This window comes from Pseudomyrmex gracilis, unplaced genomic scaffold (genome assembly GCF_002006095.1).
Source record: "Pseudomyrmex gracilis isolate BER0280 unplaced genomic scaffold, ASM200609v1 scaffold_47, whole genome shotgun sequence".
Lineage (NCBI taxonomy): Eukaryota > Metazoa > Arthropoda > Insecta > Hymenoptera > Formicidae > Pseudomyrmex > Pseudomyrmex gracilis.
This window is the reverse complement of record NW_018020631.1, coordinates 872,163-887,098: the sequence shown is the minus strand read 5'-3', so window position 1 is coordinate 887,098 and position 14,936 is coordinate 872,163. Positions and strand designations below refer to the sequence as shown.

The 14,936-nt window shown below is 35.0% G+C and overlaps 1 protein-coding gene across 4 annotated transcripts; it reads right to left on the bottom strand.

Annotated features, from left to right (window-relative positions):
- Window positions 1-43: 43 nt before the first annotated feature.
- Window positions 44-14,754, bottom strand: LOC109853389 (mitogen-activated protein kinase kinase kinase 4). 4 transcript variants are annotated; one of them, XM_020425467.1, is made up of 18 exons: window positions 13,608-14,754; window positions 12,372-12,506; window positions 11,666-11,945; window positions 11,274-11,468; window positions 10,956-11,146; window positions 10,386-10,799; window positions 9,958-10,209; window positions 9,618-9,842; window positions 8,775-9,191; window positions 8,553-8,660; window positions 8,319-8,490; window positions 7,798-8,254; window positions 6,326-6,691; window positions 6,066-6,253; window positions 5,811-5,979; window positions 5,617-5,739; window positions 5,293-5,444; window positions 44-5,188 (listed from the first exon to the last, which is right to left on the bottom strand). In XM_020425467.1, the coding sequence occupies exons 1-18, from the start codon at window positions 13,688-13,690 to the stop codon at window positions 5,009-5,011; spliced, it is 4,107 nt and encodes a 1,368-aa protein (XP_020281056.1). In that variant the 5' UTR covers window positions 13,691-14,754; the 3' UTR covers window positions 44-5,008. The 4 variants fall into 4 exon arrangements, with proteins under 4 accessions (XP_020281056.1, XP_020281057.1, XP_020281058.1 ...); XM_020425468.1 differs by having other exon boundaries at window positions 12,372-12,520; window positions 13,608-13,693; XM_020425469.1 differs by lacking the exon at window positions 13,608-14,754 and adding an exon at window positions 13,406-13,601.
- Window positions 14,755-14,936: the final 182 nt, after the last annotated feature.

Sequence of the window (14,936 nt, the reverse complement as noted above, 5' to 3'; positions counted from 1 at the left end):
CTCTTCATCATTCGCTGAGACGAAAGATTAGTATTTTTTGGTGTTTGTTTTTATTTTTTTTTTTACCGAAAGAATATTCTAAGATTTAGAAGAACTATTTTCGTCACAAATGTTGATTGGCCGTTGACTGTCTTTCTTTTAGACTTCTGTTTTTTCTTCTGCAATTATATTTAATTTATTGATAATATTTGTGAAATAATTATTTACAGTACGTTGATTACGAAATGATTTTTCCAGCGCGCGAGACTCGTCTAATCGCAGGATTACTCTACACGTGGCCAATCGTATACGTATGTTGGCGCCCGCACAGTAAACTCTTGTCCAATTCTTAGGTAGATCGGCGAGATCGCACCGCTCGAGAGTCGGTCGATTGTCGATGTAGCTCATATCTGTCGCTCTATCGCGCGCTATTCTTCTATTTCCTAATACGACTTATCGTAGTTGATCATCCGCGCCAGAAGTTGAGACTGATGATACAACGATAATCGAACTTAATTCTAATTGTTATTTGATACACAAAACTATAGTAACATGTATATGCGTAAGTGAATATGTGAAATTGTTTTTGCTGAGATTATCAAAAATGAGTCTCAAATTCTGGCACGTGTAATTTTCACAAATGAAACTGATAGATAGATTCTCTCAACCCTGCAATTTAGACAAGTTTATTTAGGCTTGCCGTAATTTTTATGCCGACATTGTTGCGCTCGTACGTTAGATCTGCCTTTTTACTTACAACACTGTTCAATCAAGTGGAAAGAGTTGTTTTTTCATCTGTTACATATCTAAATAATATATATATATATATACATATCTATATAACACATATCAGATGCCAATTACACGCGTAAAGAGTCATTGTCACTGACTCACTTACGGATGTTCCCACTTCACTGAACAGTAATGCATTCGAATCGTTATCACGTTAAATAGTAGAGGTGAACCCGCATTTCATCGGCTTCGCGATCTTCATATGTATATAATTTTCGGCGCTCAGTATTCGTGTTCGCGCGTCTTGATTTCTCGTACTAGTTATTACTTGTTATAGAGTAGTTTCACGCAATTGTGGCTGCTGTAGATTTGTTGATTTTATCCAAATTTTACGAAATCGTGTACGCGAACTTGCGTTACATCTTATCGTTGCGTTAAAATTACGTTCGATTTCTTGAAGAACGTGATTTTTTCATATCAAACTGTTATATCTAATAATTTAAGTAGAACTTTTTAATCGAAGAAGCGCAATTCCATGTGACAAATTTGTTAGTTCTTCCTTCTTGAAACTTCGTTCCGCTTCTTGTCAGCTTTATCCATCGCATTGTACCGTTTGCTCGATCGCTTCGTTGAATGTTCCTAGAGTTACGCGTTTAAATTTTACGAAAGTTAAAGTACGAGAGAGCACGGTGTCTCTACGTTATTGTTAGAAAAAGTGAACAAACACTATATATATATATGTGCATACGATTGTACTACGATTACTTACGCATTCGAGAAAATGCATTTATGTTTTCACGTACGCAGGATACGACACACATTGTACATCAGTGAATGTAATTTTTCGATCGAATTGCATAGATATGGAAAATTATTTTTATGTTTAGTTGAGACGCGTTTATTGCGTTGTTTCTCTCACTTTCGACCCAAAACATTGCTGCATCCTGCGCATGTACAATAGGTACATGCAAGTGTGTTCTGTACTAGATCTAAGAAAGATATATATAAATATACTATTATCACTAGTTTGTAAGGCCAGAGAAAAAAATTATATATATATGTACTTATAAAAGAATTATACTTAAGTCTGTATCGAATTACGGATCGAGATTATATTAAAATTTGGAACTGATCGGAACAAAGTTCGATCAACTTTAGAAAAAATTGGCTTCTTTTGTTCTGATTGATCAAATTCCAACTCAATCCGTAGTCCGATGCGGACTTCACATATCGCGAAACCATTTTGTGATCGCAAGTTTGCGGCCAAGAATCTCATACACATATCAGGCGAAAGCCACCGTAGCGACGATCTTATTCTGGGATAAAACATATCCTGATAAATCGATAATAGGAAATGCTTCGATAGGAATCGAATGTAATTAATTAATTAACGAAATGCAACTCGCGAGAAAGCTCTAGATAGTAGATAGAAAAATACATAGACGCGTTAAATTATATATAATATTCCTTGTTCACGCGCGATAATCTCGATTGTGTTGTGTGAACCGCGATGATAAACGGTTCTTCTGCTAATTTTTCGCATTAATTATTGGATAAACAATTGTCAAACCCTCATAGCTCCGAAAACGTCTGAACAATTGATGTCTATGTGAAGTTGAATTATGTAAAAACTATTATTACATATAAATATCACGTTGAGAGATATATTAGAGGCATTTAACTATGTGTTTTTAAGACTGTTGATAGTGACAAAGCGTGATAAGAGTGAAAGTATATAAATTAAAATATACATACAAATAGTAAAAATAACATATTATAATATACTGTTGATAGATGTAAGATTTATCTTAAACGGAACTATGAGGATTGTGCAAAATAAAGTCGTATATTTTTCATTTAATTTTATCACAAAATATTTCTAATAAGAATAAATTATAAAATTGTCTTAAAAGCGTTGCGGTTCTCACACACGCGATTCGTAATTGTTGTCTGCGAAGGTCGCTTTCATCGTTGTTAAAATGTTCCTTGAAAATATCGTCAATAGATAATGTGTTATGTGCATTATTATAAGTTCTCTTCAGTTCTTCAAGTTCAGAATGCTTGAATCCCGTTAGATTATAAATACTACTTGAAAAAACATTATAAGAGCACATGAAAACAATAATGGTCGATCATATAGATAATACAACTGCTTTTGAAGTCAATTTCTAAAGACTTGACTTATATTTTCAAATTTCTCTCATATAATAAAATTTTTTTATGCTAATTCTCTTTTTTTCGTACATGAATCGGACAGAAATCGATTTAATTAAACACTGAAATGCTATGGGAAACTATAATTTCTAAATGTATATTTTAATGCCATGTAGTGTGAATTCATGCACCACCTAATAGTTTATTATATAACCGAACACACAATTGCAGTTACAACATATTGTTTGAAAATTAACTATTAGGCTGTATGTGACTATTTTTAATTCTTATACACAAAACAACTTGAAATCTTTTTGTGGCATAAGTTACTTACTTCTGTGCGTATATAAAACTTTCGATAGGTAATCGAATAAATACACTGAGCTGTCCGTTCGCGCGGAAAGCACATACACAGCATACCTCTGCTAAGTAATTGATCCACACCAAAGTATGTTGTATCACGTGTGTACATTTCCTCGTGCAGAAATAAATTCCAGCGGGATACCAGTTGTTTTTGTTGTATTTATTCATTTTACTTAAAATAGAATATCTATATTCCACAATCGTAACAAATCATTCGCTTCGTCTACGAAGCACTTAGGATATATAACACAGATATATATATATATATATAACACATACACGTTCAAAGCTACCATTATTGTACCTTAAAGATACTTTAACAATAATTACAATTTGTTCAGGTCACTAACTAGAACTAAACGTGAAGACCTAATCTGATTCTTGTACATTAAATATGAAAATAAAATATGGCTTTCGATGTGATATGAGCATCGAATAGCCGCATTCCGTGCTGAAACGAGCTATCTGCTTGATTCACAAGTGACTGCACGAGTCAAGTTTTACAAATTTCGAAAACGAAAGACTAGACTCTTACAACATCGTGTCTATATTCACTTCTGCCGGCAATCCGCCGACATTTTCAACGTCAAACTTTTTCTTTCAATGAACATCGGATTAAACTATAATTGTGAGACTTACATTCCTATAATACTAAGTTCAGAATACTAAAACAATTTGTAAGTAAATTTGAAAATTTTTGCACCATTTGTGAATCAAGCTACTCACTTTCGGAATGTGATGGTTCTTACATTTTACTGTTCAGTCATAGATTTACAAAAAATATATTATTTTTTTTTATATATATATAAACGATAAATGCAAGCATTATATAAAACAAATTATGCTTTATCTATAATTAAAACCGAAAACATAGATACATATTGTTTTATCACATTCTCCTATGTACCTTGCGTAAACTGTGTATTTCTCTTATGAATGTATGCCATCGTGTTCGGTCGATCTTGTACTGTCGCATATTATAGGTATATACATTCGTCATCTATGATGTTCTACGTATATACGTGTAAGTAACTATGATAACTAACTAATCTAAAATAATCATGCTAATTATGTATCACTAAATTTATCTTCAAATCTTTCCAGTTTTAGGCCAAATTATCAAAGAACTTTTAAAAGACCTTGAAAGGAAGAGCCGAATTATCAAAAGTGCACTTTTTTTAAAACAAATACGAAGTTTTAACGTTTTTTTCACTTGTTTTCAGTACTAAATATTCTGTCACTAGTCACTGTTAGTTTCATCACTACAATTATGAGAAAACGAAAGCTTCGTTCATTTATATACAATTATATCAGAAATAATGATCATAAGTACGGTATAAGTATCAATTCATGTTTTCGTCAATTAAAAGTTTCAACATTTTCAATGTTTCTCTATACAATCTATATCAGACATGAGCCTCCTTGTCCAACGTTTTGGCCAACTCTGGTTTATACACAAATACTACGTATCTTTCACGATATCACTTTCATTAAAACAAACTCTAAGACACGCTACCAGTTAAGTTAATCCAATTAAGTCGGAGAGATAGGCCGGTATTCATAGTTGAGTCTTATACTTAAGATCATAAATAAAAGATTCGACTATGAATACTGGTTCTAAAGCTATGCTAGTTAAGTTCTCAGATTAAATGCAACGAACACGTTTGCATCTGTTTTACCAGTAAAACAAATCCCTAGTATTTATAATTTTCTGTCAAAAAAATATCATTTAAAAACTATTAAGTTTGCAAATAACTTACATTTTTTTGATAACTCTAAATTATCGCGACATTAAGTCCGCATTTACGTATTCTTCGTACTCTCCTCTTGCAAAAGAATGCGCGAGAAGAGTGTTCGCGGTGCATCGTTTCTTTGGATCGTGTTGCAGACATTTTTTAACGAGATCTATGCCTTCTGCAGAAAGATTCTTTGGAAGTGCTGGTGTCTCACCCATTCCAACCTTGGATAAAATTTTAATCATTTTTTAAAACTACTAAAATTATTATGCTTACATTGTTTTTTACTTTATATTACAATAAAACATTTAACTGTAATTACATATACCTTGAACATAATTTGGTAATTCGAATCATAATCTGACCAGGGTCGCCGTCCGCTCGCCATCTCGATGATACAGCAGCCCAGCGACCAAATATCTACAGCTCTACCATGTCCACTGCTTTCAGACTTCATAAATACTTCCGGTGCCATATAGGCTTTAAAAATTAAAAAAAAAACCCAATAAACTGTATATGTATTGACATAAATCTAAATCGAATCAAAGTAATCTCTAACTTATATCTTTTGAATATTTGTTGTATCTTGCGAAATTACTTTATGAACAAATTGTCTCCCGTAAATTTAAAACTTTTTTTTTCAAATACTAACCTTGAGTACCAACAAAACCCTGAAGCTCTCCCGGCATTGTTGTATGCGCTTTAATTTGTACCGCGCTGCCAAAATCGCCGAGTTTCAGACAATTACCTTCGTCTGTTAAAAAAATATTTGCGGCTGTGAAAGAAAACGAAACATTAATATCGTGGATGATCTTATTTTACAAAAGTTTATTTAGATATAATTACTTTTAATATCTCGATGAACTATTCCGTGAGAATGGAGTGCTGCGACAGCCGAAAGCAATTGGTGAGTATATTTTCTGACCAAAGATTCCGGCAAGCCATTGCCACTACCTGCTACCAAGCTCTCTAAAGTTCCCTCGGCGCAAAATTCCATGAAGATGAGCATTTCCTCCTGGAAACAAAATTTATCATAATACAGTATATTCATAATTGCTATATCAATAATTAATAACACTAAGTATGTTATATTTGTCATACACGGTGAATTTCCAGTCCGTAATATCGCACTAAGTGTCGATGTTGAATTCCTTCGAATATCTGTAATTCTTCGGCGACGCGTCTAATCGCTCGGTGATCGCCGGGTTGCAGTTGTACTTCTTTCATCGCTAATAGTTCACCAGTTTGGTTATTTACTACAGTGTACACTTTACCGAATCTTCCCTGGCCTGGATACCATATGTATTTAGCAAACTAAAGTACACGCACGGTAGACAAAACATACTTAATGTAAAACATACCTATTTTAATACCCCGCTGCCACGTAAACGTAACTCGTCTCGCTTTAATGTGAACCCTATCTACTGCCTTTCTGTCGATGACTTGACCGATAAGTTCTCGATTTCGCAATCTCTCGTCGAGCTCGTTCTCCATTTTTCTAATGGCACGAACGACTCTCTCATGTCTCTGCATTCGCCGCTCAGGAGGACTTATTATCACCGCAAGATTTCCGTCGACTATGCTCGGTGAACTGCTCTTTTTTGTCGTAACCAGTAATTCAGGCGATTTCAAAGCGTCTCGTGGTTTTTGCGAAAGGCTAAAACTAGCGGTTCTAGTGCGACCGTGACTCGGTGATGAAGCTCTTGATCGCGATAGTCTTCTTAAGCCTGAAGATAAACGTTGCTAAAGATCGTAGGTAGAATTCAATTTTATATACGAACAACTTCTTATTCATAAAACATATTTTAAAAATTTTTTCATAAAATGCAGATGACAAAACAGATATTCGTCAAGTATAAAACTTGACAAACTTGACTTGTATGTATTTTAACAGAAATAAACCTAAGATTTATAGCTTTTTATTAAATACTAGCACAATACAGGCGCGCGCTACGCGCACGCTATTGTATATTATTTATTATATATATTATTATTTATTATTTTTATTTAACGTGTTGTCAGTGAACACAACCTGTCACCGCGATGACAGATAGTATATACGTCTTATAAACCATATAATACACATATGAGAAATGTCAGAAATAACGCATGAAAATCAGACTCAAAAAATAGTGAGAGAGAGAAGTGGAAAAACAACACGCGACTAAAGTCGCGTGATAGGGAAAAGGGTAAAAAAGAGAATATTATATATATTATATGTAATATTCTATATCTATATATAATACACACACATATGCATATATGTATATATATATCGTAATCACGTGACCGAAGTCAGTAACACCGCCGCGGTCGCGCGGCCGAGGTCAGTGACTCCACCGCAGTCGCGCGACCGAGGTCATTGACCCCTCCCCCCACCAAGGCCGCGCGGCCGAGGTCAGTGCCCTCTCAAGGCCGCGCGGCCGAGGTCAGTGACTCGCCCCCCCCCCACCAAGGCCGCGCGGCCGAGGTCAGTGCCCCCTCAAGGCCGCGCGGCCGAGGTCAGTGACCCCGCCAAGGCCGCGCGGCCGAGGTCAGTGACATTACTGTAGTATGTATATAATACATATAATACAATATAAAGTATAATATTATAAATATATAATAAATTATATGTATAATATGTATTATTTAATGTTATATATAATATAAATTACAGTCAAGTTATTTTCACGTGTTGTTTTTCTACTCTTTCCTGTCACGTGACTTTAGTTACGTTTTTCATTTTCTCTACATGTACGACGAACTGTCTCAAAATTGCTTTTCATTATTTACTCTCTCGAACTTACCGATTAAAACAAAATTGCGTATGATAAGCAAAGTCATAGATTACCTTCTGCTTCCGGCATTGATCCCGCGTTCGACACAGTTCCCACTACGTGAGATATACAACGATCCATACACGTCTTCAACTCTTCGAACTCTTGATCAGTGAGATGTTTCGTGTTGTGTGGTTCGCACACCGTTATCAGGAACTCCAGACCTTGATTTGCCCATCTGGGTCTCAGACCACGACCACGTTCGCACCGAGTTCTCACAAATTCCATCCATAATAATGCGAATGACACCAGACCTCGTGCAAGAATAGCCTTTTCTTCAAGCGAGAACAACTTGCACGTCTCTTTGTGAAAATCGAAGCCTGTTCTGTAAGCTTGATGGAGAATTTCGCGGATCCTCGATCGTAACGGCATCTGATCGTTTTCATTGGTCAATCGCTCCACTTCGTCAGCTTCGCTTTGGAAATCCTCGATCACTACTGTTATGCGGTGTCTCAAATCTAAGACAACATCCTGAACGAGAAAAAAATCATCATATTATATTTTTGCCGAAGTAGTTGTTTATAGTGTTTCTTACCTTCAACGACTTGAACGTGTTTTCCATTTCTTGTTTACTGACTGGCCATTTTTCGATGTCAAGTTTCAAACATTTGGCAAGGTTCAGACTCTTCACGATTTTCTCTCGGGCGTCCACGAACATTCCCTGCCACTCTCGTCCCACAAACAGACGCAGTCTGAGCAGTGTTTCGCTAATAAAACAAATAGTCGTAATGTACCGGAAAAATAAATGGATTTTACATTTTTTTCTTACTTGCATGATAAATCGTCGTCTTCTTTCTCCTCCGCGTTCTCTCGAATCTCGCGAGGTCGTTCAACAAGAAATTCATTGACTTGTTTAATCATTGTCTGTGCAATCTCACTGTAAACAATGTTTACTTTTAATTACATTATTAGAATTTTAATAGCTATTTTATTATCTTGAAGTCGTATTTTTAAGATTTTCAATTCGATTTTCGAATCTAAAGTTACTCACCAGAATTTCACACCAGCAATCTTATATCCGTCGCTTATGTTTCCAGCGATGGATTTCACAAATAACCACTCATCCATGATCAGATTCTTATGAAAACTGTCGTGTTGCACCATATCCACCCACTGCTGAAGATAATCTAAATACACTTCGAATACGGCCCTTAGACTTTCGTCGAAATATTTAACATTCTCGTCTAACAGAATCTCGCAGCCAGCCTCGTCACTGGCAACGGCAGCACGAGAATGTGCGGCAAATCTATCGCGATGAATACAGGCAATTCTAAGGCCCTCGCGCAGTTCCCGCATGAGTTGCCGAACCGACAACGGGCTCGGCTGCTCCGGCTTTTGTTCCAATCTCATCCTCAAAAACTCGTGAACCACGTCCAGAGGCACGTGCGAGAGAAACACGAAAGCCGCTCTGAAAAAAAAAACGTCACTATCAAATAAGGCCGTTTATCTCACAGATAATGTATAACATACAATTTAACTTTCCACTCTGCATCCGAGTCAGATTCGGATAAAAAATATTGTCTACGCAAACGACGTCCGAGTTCGGTTCAAACTGTGTTTAAAAAACTGTGTTTTTTCCTACAAGAAAAGTGCATCACTTAAAAATTCTTCATGCAGTTTTTCTTCTAGCAATATTTTCAAAAGTGTAAAACTAAAAGTAAAATTATGTAAATGGTAAATAAATACATATTTACATATCTCTGTTACTTCAGTTGTTTTATTTGATTGACTTGACTTTAATCTGACTTCGTTCTCATACGATAAAAAAAAACTAAAATTTTTTTAATCAAGTTAAAAACGTTTTTTTTTTTTTAAACAAATGAGCTTTAGACACCTGTATGATGGTAAGTTCAATTCCCTCGACTCAGGACTCCAAACACCATATCGTCGTAACTCTTTATCACCTTCGTATTCTTCATTCATCGTGTCAATAGATTTCTCATCGTCATGTTTCTCCAACGTTAATCTTGCTTTTCTCAAAATAGATGTATGCAGTCGATCAAGGAAATTGAGGCTTTTTCTGAGACCTCTTGTTTTTAATACATCTTCGATATATTTCCTAAATGTGTAAAATACCATAATTCACAATTATCATCAGAATTTTATGTTAAAATACGATAAATCTCAAATTTTACATATGTTAAAAATGAATAACAATATTTATCAAAACATACCTGTAAGCATGTCGTTCAAATTCGCCCAAATAGAAGTCGAGCCGATCGACTCTTTCGTCTTCAATGTACGAAAATGAGGTTTCCGGGGTAGGTGGCAGTGACTGCGATATAAATGACAAACCTCCGACCGAAGAATTATTGCTATTATTACTGTCAGAGGGACTGGAAGTTTCGTCTTGATGATGAGGTATTTCAAATCGTACCGTACAGTGTCGTTGTTCTGTAGAATCAACAGTGTCCGAAGATCGCGAACTACAAAACAAAGTTCAATCTGACTCGAAATCTCGATATTTCACACACAAAATTTTTGAATCTTTATCTTTTCACAAATATGATAAACATTATTCACAATTTACAGCAACAAAGCGGAAATTTTTATAAATACAAATTAAAACAATTTTTCTCGATTGTTCGCAATTTGAACGTACCTGATGCCAGAGTCGGTAGTGTCATCCTTTTTTTTACTGTGCAACATCATTAGCAATCTTCCTAATATTTGTAACTTGAGCCGATGATGTTTCGTCATGTTGTACCACAGACACATGGCCTTCACTCGATCCGTAAACCTTGCACTTTTGTACAACGGATAATTAGTGGCGAATGCCTGAGAAGATGGATACAAAGCCTCGGCGGCTTCCAAGCGAGTCAGTAGACTTTCGACCTGTTGCAAAGCTTCCAATTGCGCACGAGCGCATGCACGACAATACATGGAGAGACAACCGGGACACACGCCCAGTTCGATGTTCGGGCTCGAACCGGAATTTGTGGATCGATCGCTTGCAACGTCGCTGGAGCTGATGCAACTTGAGTTTCCATCTTGCACGTCAGCAATGGGATCGTATCTAATGGAATGTTACTTAATTAAGAATCAACTTGCTTAACGCTGTTAGCACACAGAAATTATTCTTTTTTTTTTACATTTAAGTACTTATAAAAAATTTATATTTTAGTTTGCCTTTTTACGAAATTCTGAAGATGTTTAATATGTTCTCATTTACCTGTATTTCATTATTTCTTTAAGTAAACCCTCCACTGCCTCGCGTTGACGACACAGATATTCATCTTGCGCCATTGGACTACGATCTGCGTGATGCGCCTGCAGCTCTAACCATATCAGATCTTTTAGTTCGCTTTGCCACCTGGTTTCCTCGGTGCTCATCTGTCGACGACAGTTTCGCTCTGTGCTTCCCTGCAATGATTTTTATGTATTTAAAACACTTTCGAGAGGCAAATAATTTTTCTGATACACATTCACACAAATATAAAGATATAATTTTTTTTTACGTGTATATTTTAAATTTCTGAAATATATTTACCAATCTAATTAGGAAAGAGAACGTGTCGTGGAATATTTCTCTCTCTTTGTAGCTCTGTGTCCGCGGCGATTGTGAACACAGATTCTGTTCATTTATCGTTACGTTACTGTATTCGATAACTTCTCGTTCCGCCTTTTTCTCTTCCACACCAACAGGCTTGGAACGCAAGCAGCGAAATCTATTTCTAGTCTCAATCTACAAGGAAGAAAAGCGCACATTGCTTGAACACGTGCCAAATACACATAATAAAAGAATAAATGTTTGCAAATGAATGAACATGGCTACGTTTAAAAATCGTGATGATCAATTGATTACTTGTACAAATTACACGAATATATAGTTTTTACTCATAGCTAATATTCAAAATCAATTCTTTTATTTTCTCAAAAAACCTTGATTTGATTTGGTGTCGTCAATGCCATATCGCCGCTGTGTTTCTCGGCATAATTGTAAGCTGCTTCCATGTCAAGCTTCAAATCTCTTTCGTTGCCGCGCAATAATTTCAAAATTCTCTTGCATTTCCTGCTGCCGTCCTTCGTGTCTTCTTTGGTCTCGTTTTCGCGATCTTTGTCTGCCTTGTCGCACATTTCGTTGAAAATAATGGTATCCAGGGTGTTGCGTCTACGGATAGTTGTCCTTGGTCGAGTTTCTTTTTCTGTAGATTTCAGATCGCTAGAAATGACAAAAAGCTAAAGATAGTTTATATGCTTTTGTAGTCATTCGAATGACAATTAAATTAGCAAAGTGTCAATTGATATTGTGAGAAATACTTTCAGAAATGAAAAGATTTACAGGAAAAAACACATGACTCTTACACATCTATCTAATTCTATCTCTTATATGTTTCTTACTTAACATTATTTTTTGTTTATTTAACTTTATCATAAAACACAAAGTGTGTATACAAATATGTATATAAATTTTGACTTTTATTGTATATTACAATAATTTATTAAATTATAACTTGTTCAACACACTGCGAGAAAAGTACAATTTTTCTATTTGACAGTTTTATCAAGTTGTTTGAAATAAATATAAATTACATATTTTTTTAATTATTCACACAAATCTAATTTGCAATTTTGATTGATCACGTACCTGCCTGAGTACTTTTGCTTCATGTGTCTTTTCTTACGACTGAGACGAGTTCGTGGTGGCGTTTGCCCATAAATATCGGACATCGCATGCAGCGACTCTTCGAATTCGCTTGTCGGACTGGTACCCGCCTTATTACTGTAAACATAATGCTTAATCGAATATATATTTCTGTCGAGAAGATAATGAAGTGTTTTGCTTATTATCATGGAGGGATTTTCCCGAAGGCAGGATGTTACTTTTAATATAAACTGTATTGTGAAAGTTGTAGTCCACGCATAGTTTTTACACACAGATAAAACCTACACAAGTAGTCAATATTTACAATGACTACAAAACAAAAACAATTGATTGTAATGAAAAAAATAATTAAAACAACAAAGGTAAAAGAACAATAATTACACACACTCACTTAAAACAAAACTAAATAATATTGATAATCTGAAAGTACAATTACTATTTTATTAATATTTATTTTATACATTTTTTCGTATCACCTGATTGTTCAGAATTTTATATAAAAATAATTTTAAATATAGAGAATTAATGACGCAATTCTCTCTCGTCTCTTGATCACAAACATTGTTATCATACACACGATAAGAAAATATATTCATAAAACTAGATTTTAATTTTTATCTCTATTCTTGGAAAAAGCATTTTTTTCCAAGAAAACTAAAACTAATAATTATATAACATGATGTAACTGTATCAATAAATTTTATAAGAGAGAAATTTGAACAGAAAAATATACGCACATACACGTCCAATTTTTTTGTTACTTTTAAATATTTAAGAGCAACATCGAATTATAACTGTAAACATTGATAAACAGAAAGATATATATACATCTTATATTCACGCGTAGTGCCAAGAGTTTACAATCAAGAATTCGCATTGCGCTTCATTGCCGACTTATCACTACGACGACACACAATACGGAGGTTCGTCGTACAGCGCTCGACCAAACTAACAATGATGACAATCAATTGAAATGCATTCAGATCATGCTCGTTATACGAGCAACTTATACGCACTTGCTCACGTGTATGTTGAATTATAATTGTGCGTCAGTTGAACCGCTCTGAATTTTATTTGACAAGCTATATCGAGCACTACAAAAAAGTATGTAAACAAAGGAGACATTGCCAATAGCAGGTAACGTGAACGCCGGTTCCACCTTCGAATTCGGCTGATCACACAAAGCCACGTGTTCATACAGGGTTTCAGCTGACCCACCTAATATGATCGACGTCCTCATCGTCGGTGGAGCTGCAGCCGGGGATTCTCGTAGCTTGACTTTGTTCTACGCGATGTGCCATTTTCACGTTTGTCCGAAAAAAAAAAACAAAACGAACGTTGTCTCATCCGTCGTCCACCGCTGTCGTTGATTGCTGAGGGACTGCTGGAACGCAGGCGCCGCAGGTCACGATTTTCGCCGAACATCGCCGACACTTACCGATATTTTGCGAACGTTACATAAACGCATGTGCGACGTAACGGTAGTTTTGAGTGATAATTTTTAAAAACAGGACGAGTAATTTAAATTAGAGAGATTACTTAATGCATCAGGGAAAATCGATTACTTTCGGCGAGTTTGACATAAACGTTTTATTTAAACAATTTCTAGTTCCAAGAAAGTACAAGTAGTTTCCATTTATATTCTTGCACCAAAAGGAATATTGGTTGTATTTGGATACGATGATCGTCTCTGCATCGTAAACGTGTCTCGTATTATTCTCGCTGTTTTTAATATAAACTTTTGATAATACTGTTACAAAGATCTTTTTTGCGAGTGCAGAAACAGGAAAAGAATGCGTTACAATGTTGCTGAGGTTTTTTGATCTCGGCTTAAAAAAGGGCGAGTCAAAAGAATTTATGCTGATGCTAAATGCACTGCAATTCTAATATTTTTAATGTAAAGAGATGCTATAGCACCGTGTGTGTGTGTGTGTGTGTGTGTGTGGTATCGGCAAAAAAATTCAAAAGGGGCGCATCTCTATATAATTCAAAATAAATATATGAAAAATGAAAATAACTTGTCGCTCTCAAAGAAATCCAAAGTAAATTGAGGAGAAAAAGCACTTCACAGGAAATTTTTTTGGAATGTTTCAATAAAAATTTGTCGGTTTCGGCAAAGCGTTTAATCGCCAAAAAAATATCGAAATCAACTTTCACGTTTGTTTGCTTGTTTTCGCTTTATCGACAGTTAGAGTGTTATATATCGTGCGATCTTTTTCAACTAAGAATATTTTCGTTTGCACATACATTTAGTTGCAACTCTATATATCTTGAAACGTAAGGCTAAAAAGAAATTGAAATTAATGCTGTCACACATTTTTTAAATAGATACGTTTATGGAAAAATGCAAAATTCCACATATCTTTAAAATAAATCATATATTTTTTTCGATTTTCGATTTATATATACATATATAGTGTGTATATATATATATATATATATATATATATATATATACATACAAATATGTACATATAAATCGAAAATCGAAAAATACATGTACTTTAAAATTAAAAGAGTTTTGAAAACCTAGTTCTCTTTTACCGT

Excerpts from the sequence above, each read along its gene's own strand:
- LOC109853389 (XM_020425467.1), bottom strand. The coding sequence starts at position 13,690 with ATGGCACATCGCGTAGAACAAAGTCAAGCTACGAGAATCCCCGGCTGC. Across the intron at positions 8,661-8,774 it reads ATTGCTGGTGTGAAATTCTG|TGAGATTGCACAGACAATGA; the intron begins GTGAGTAACTTT and ends CATTGTTTACAG. Across the intron at positions 6,254-6,325 it reads GCAGCGGGGTATTAAAATAG|GCCAGGGAAGATTCGGTAAA; the intron begins GTATGTTTTACA and ends TATGGTATCCAG.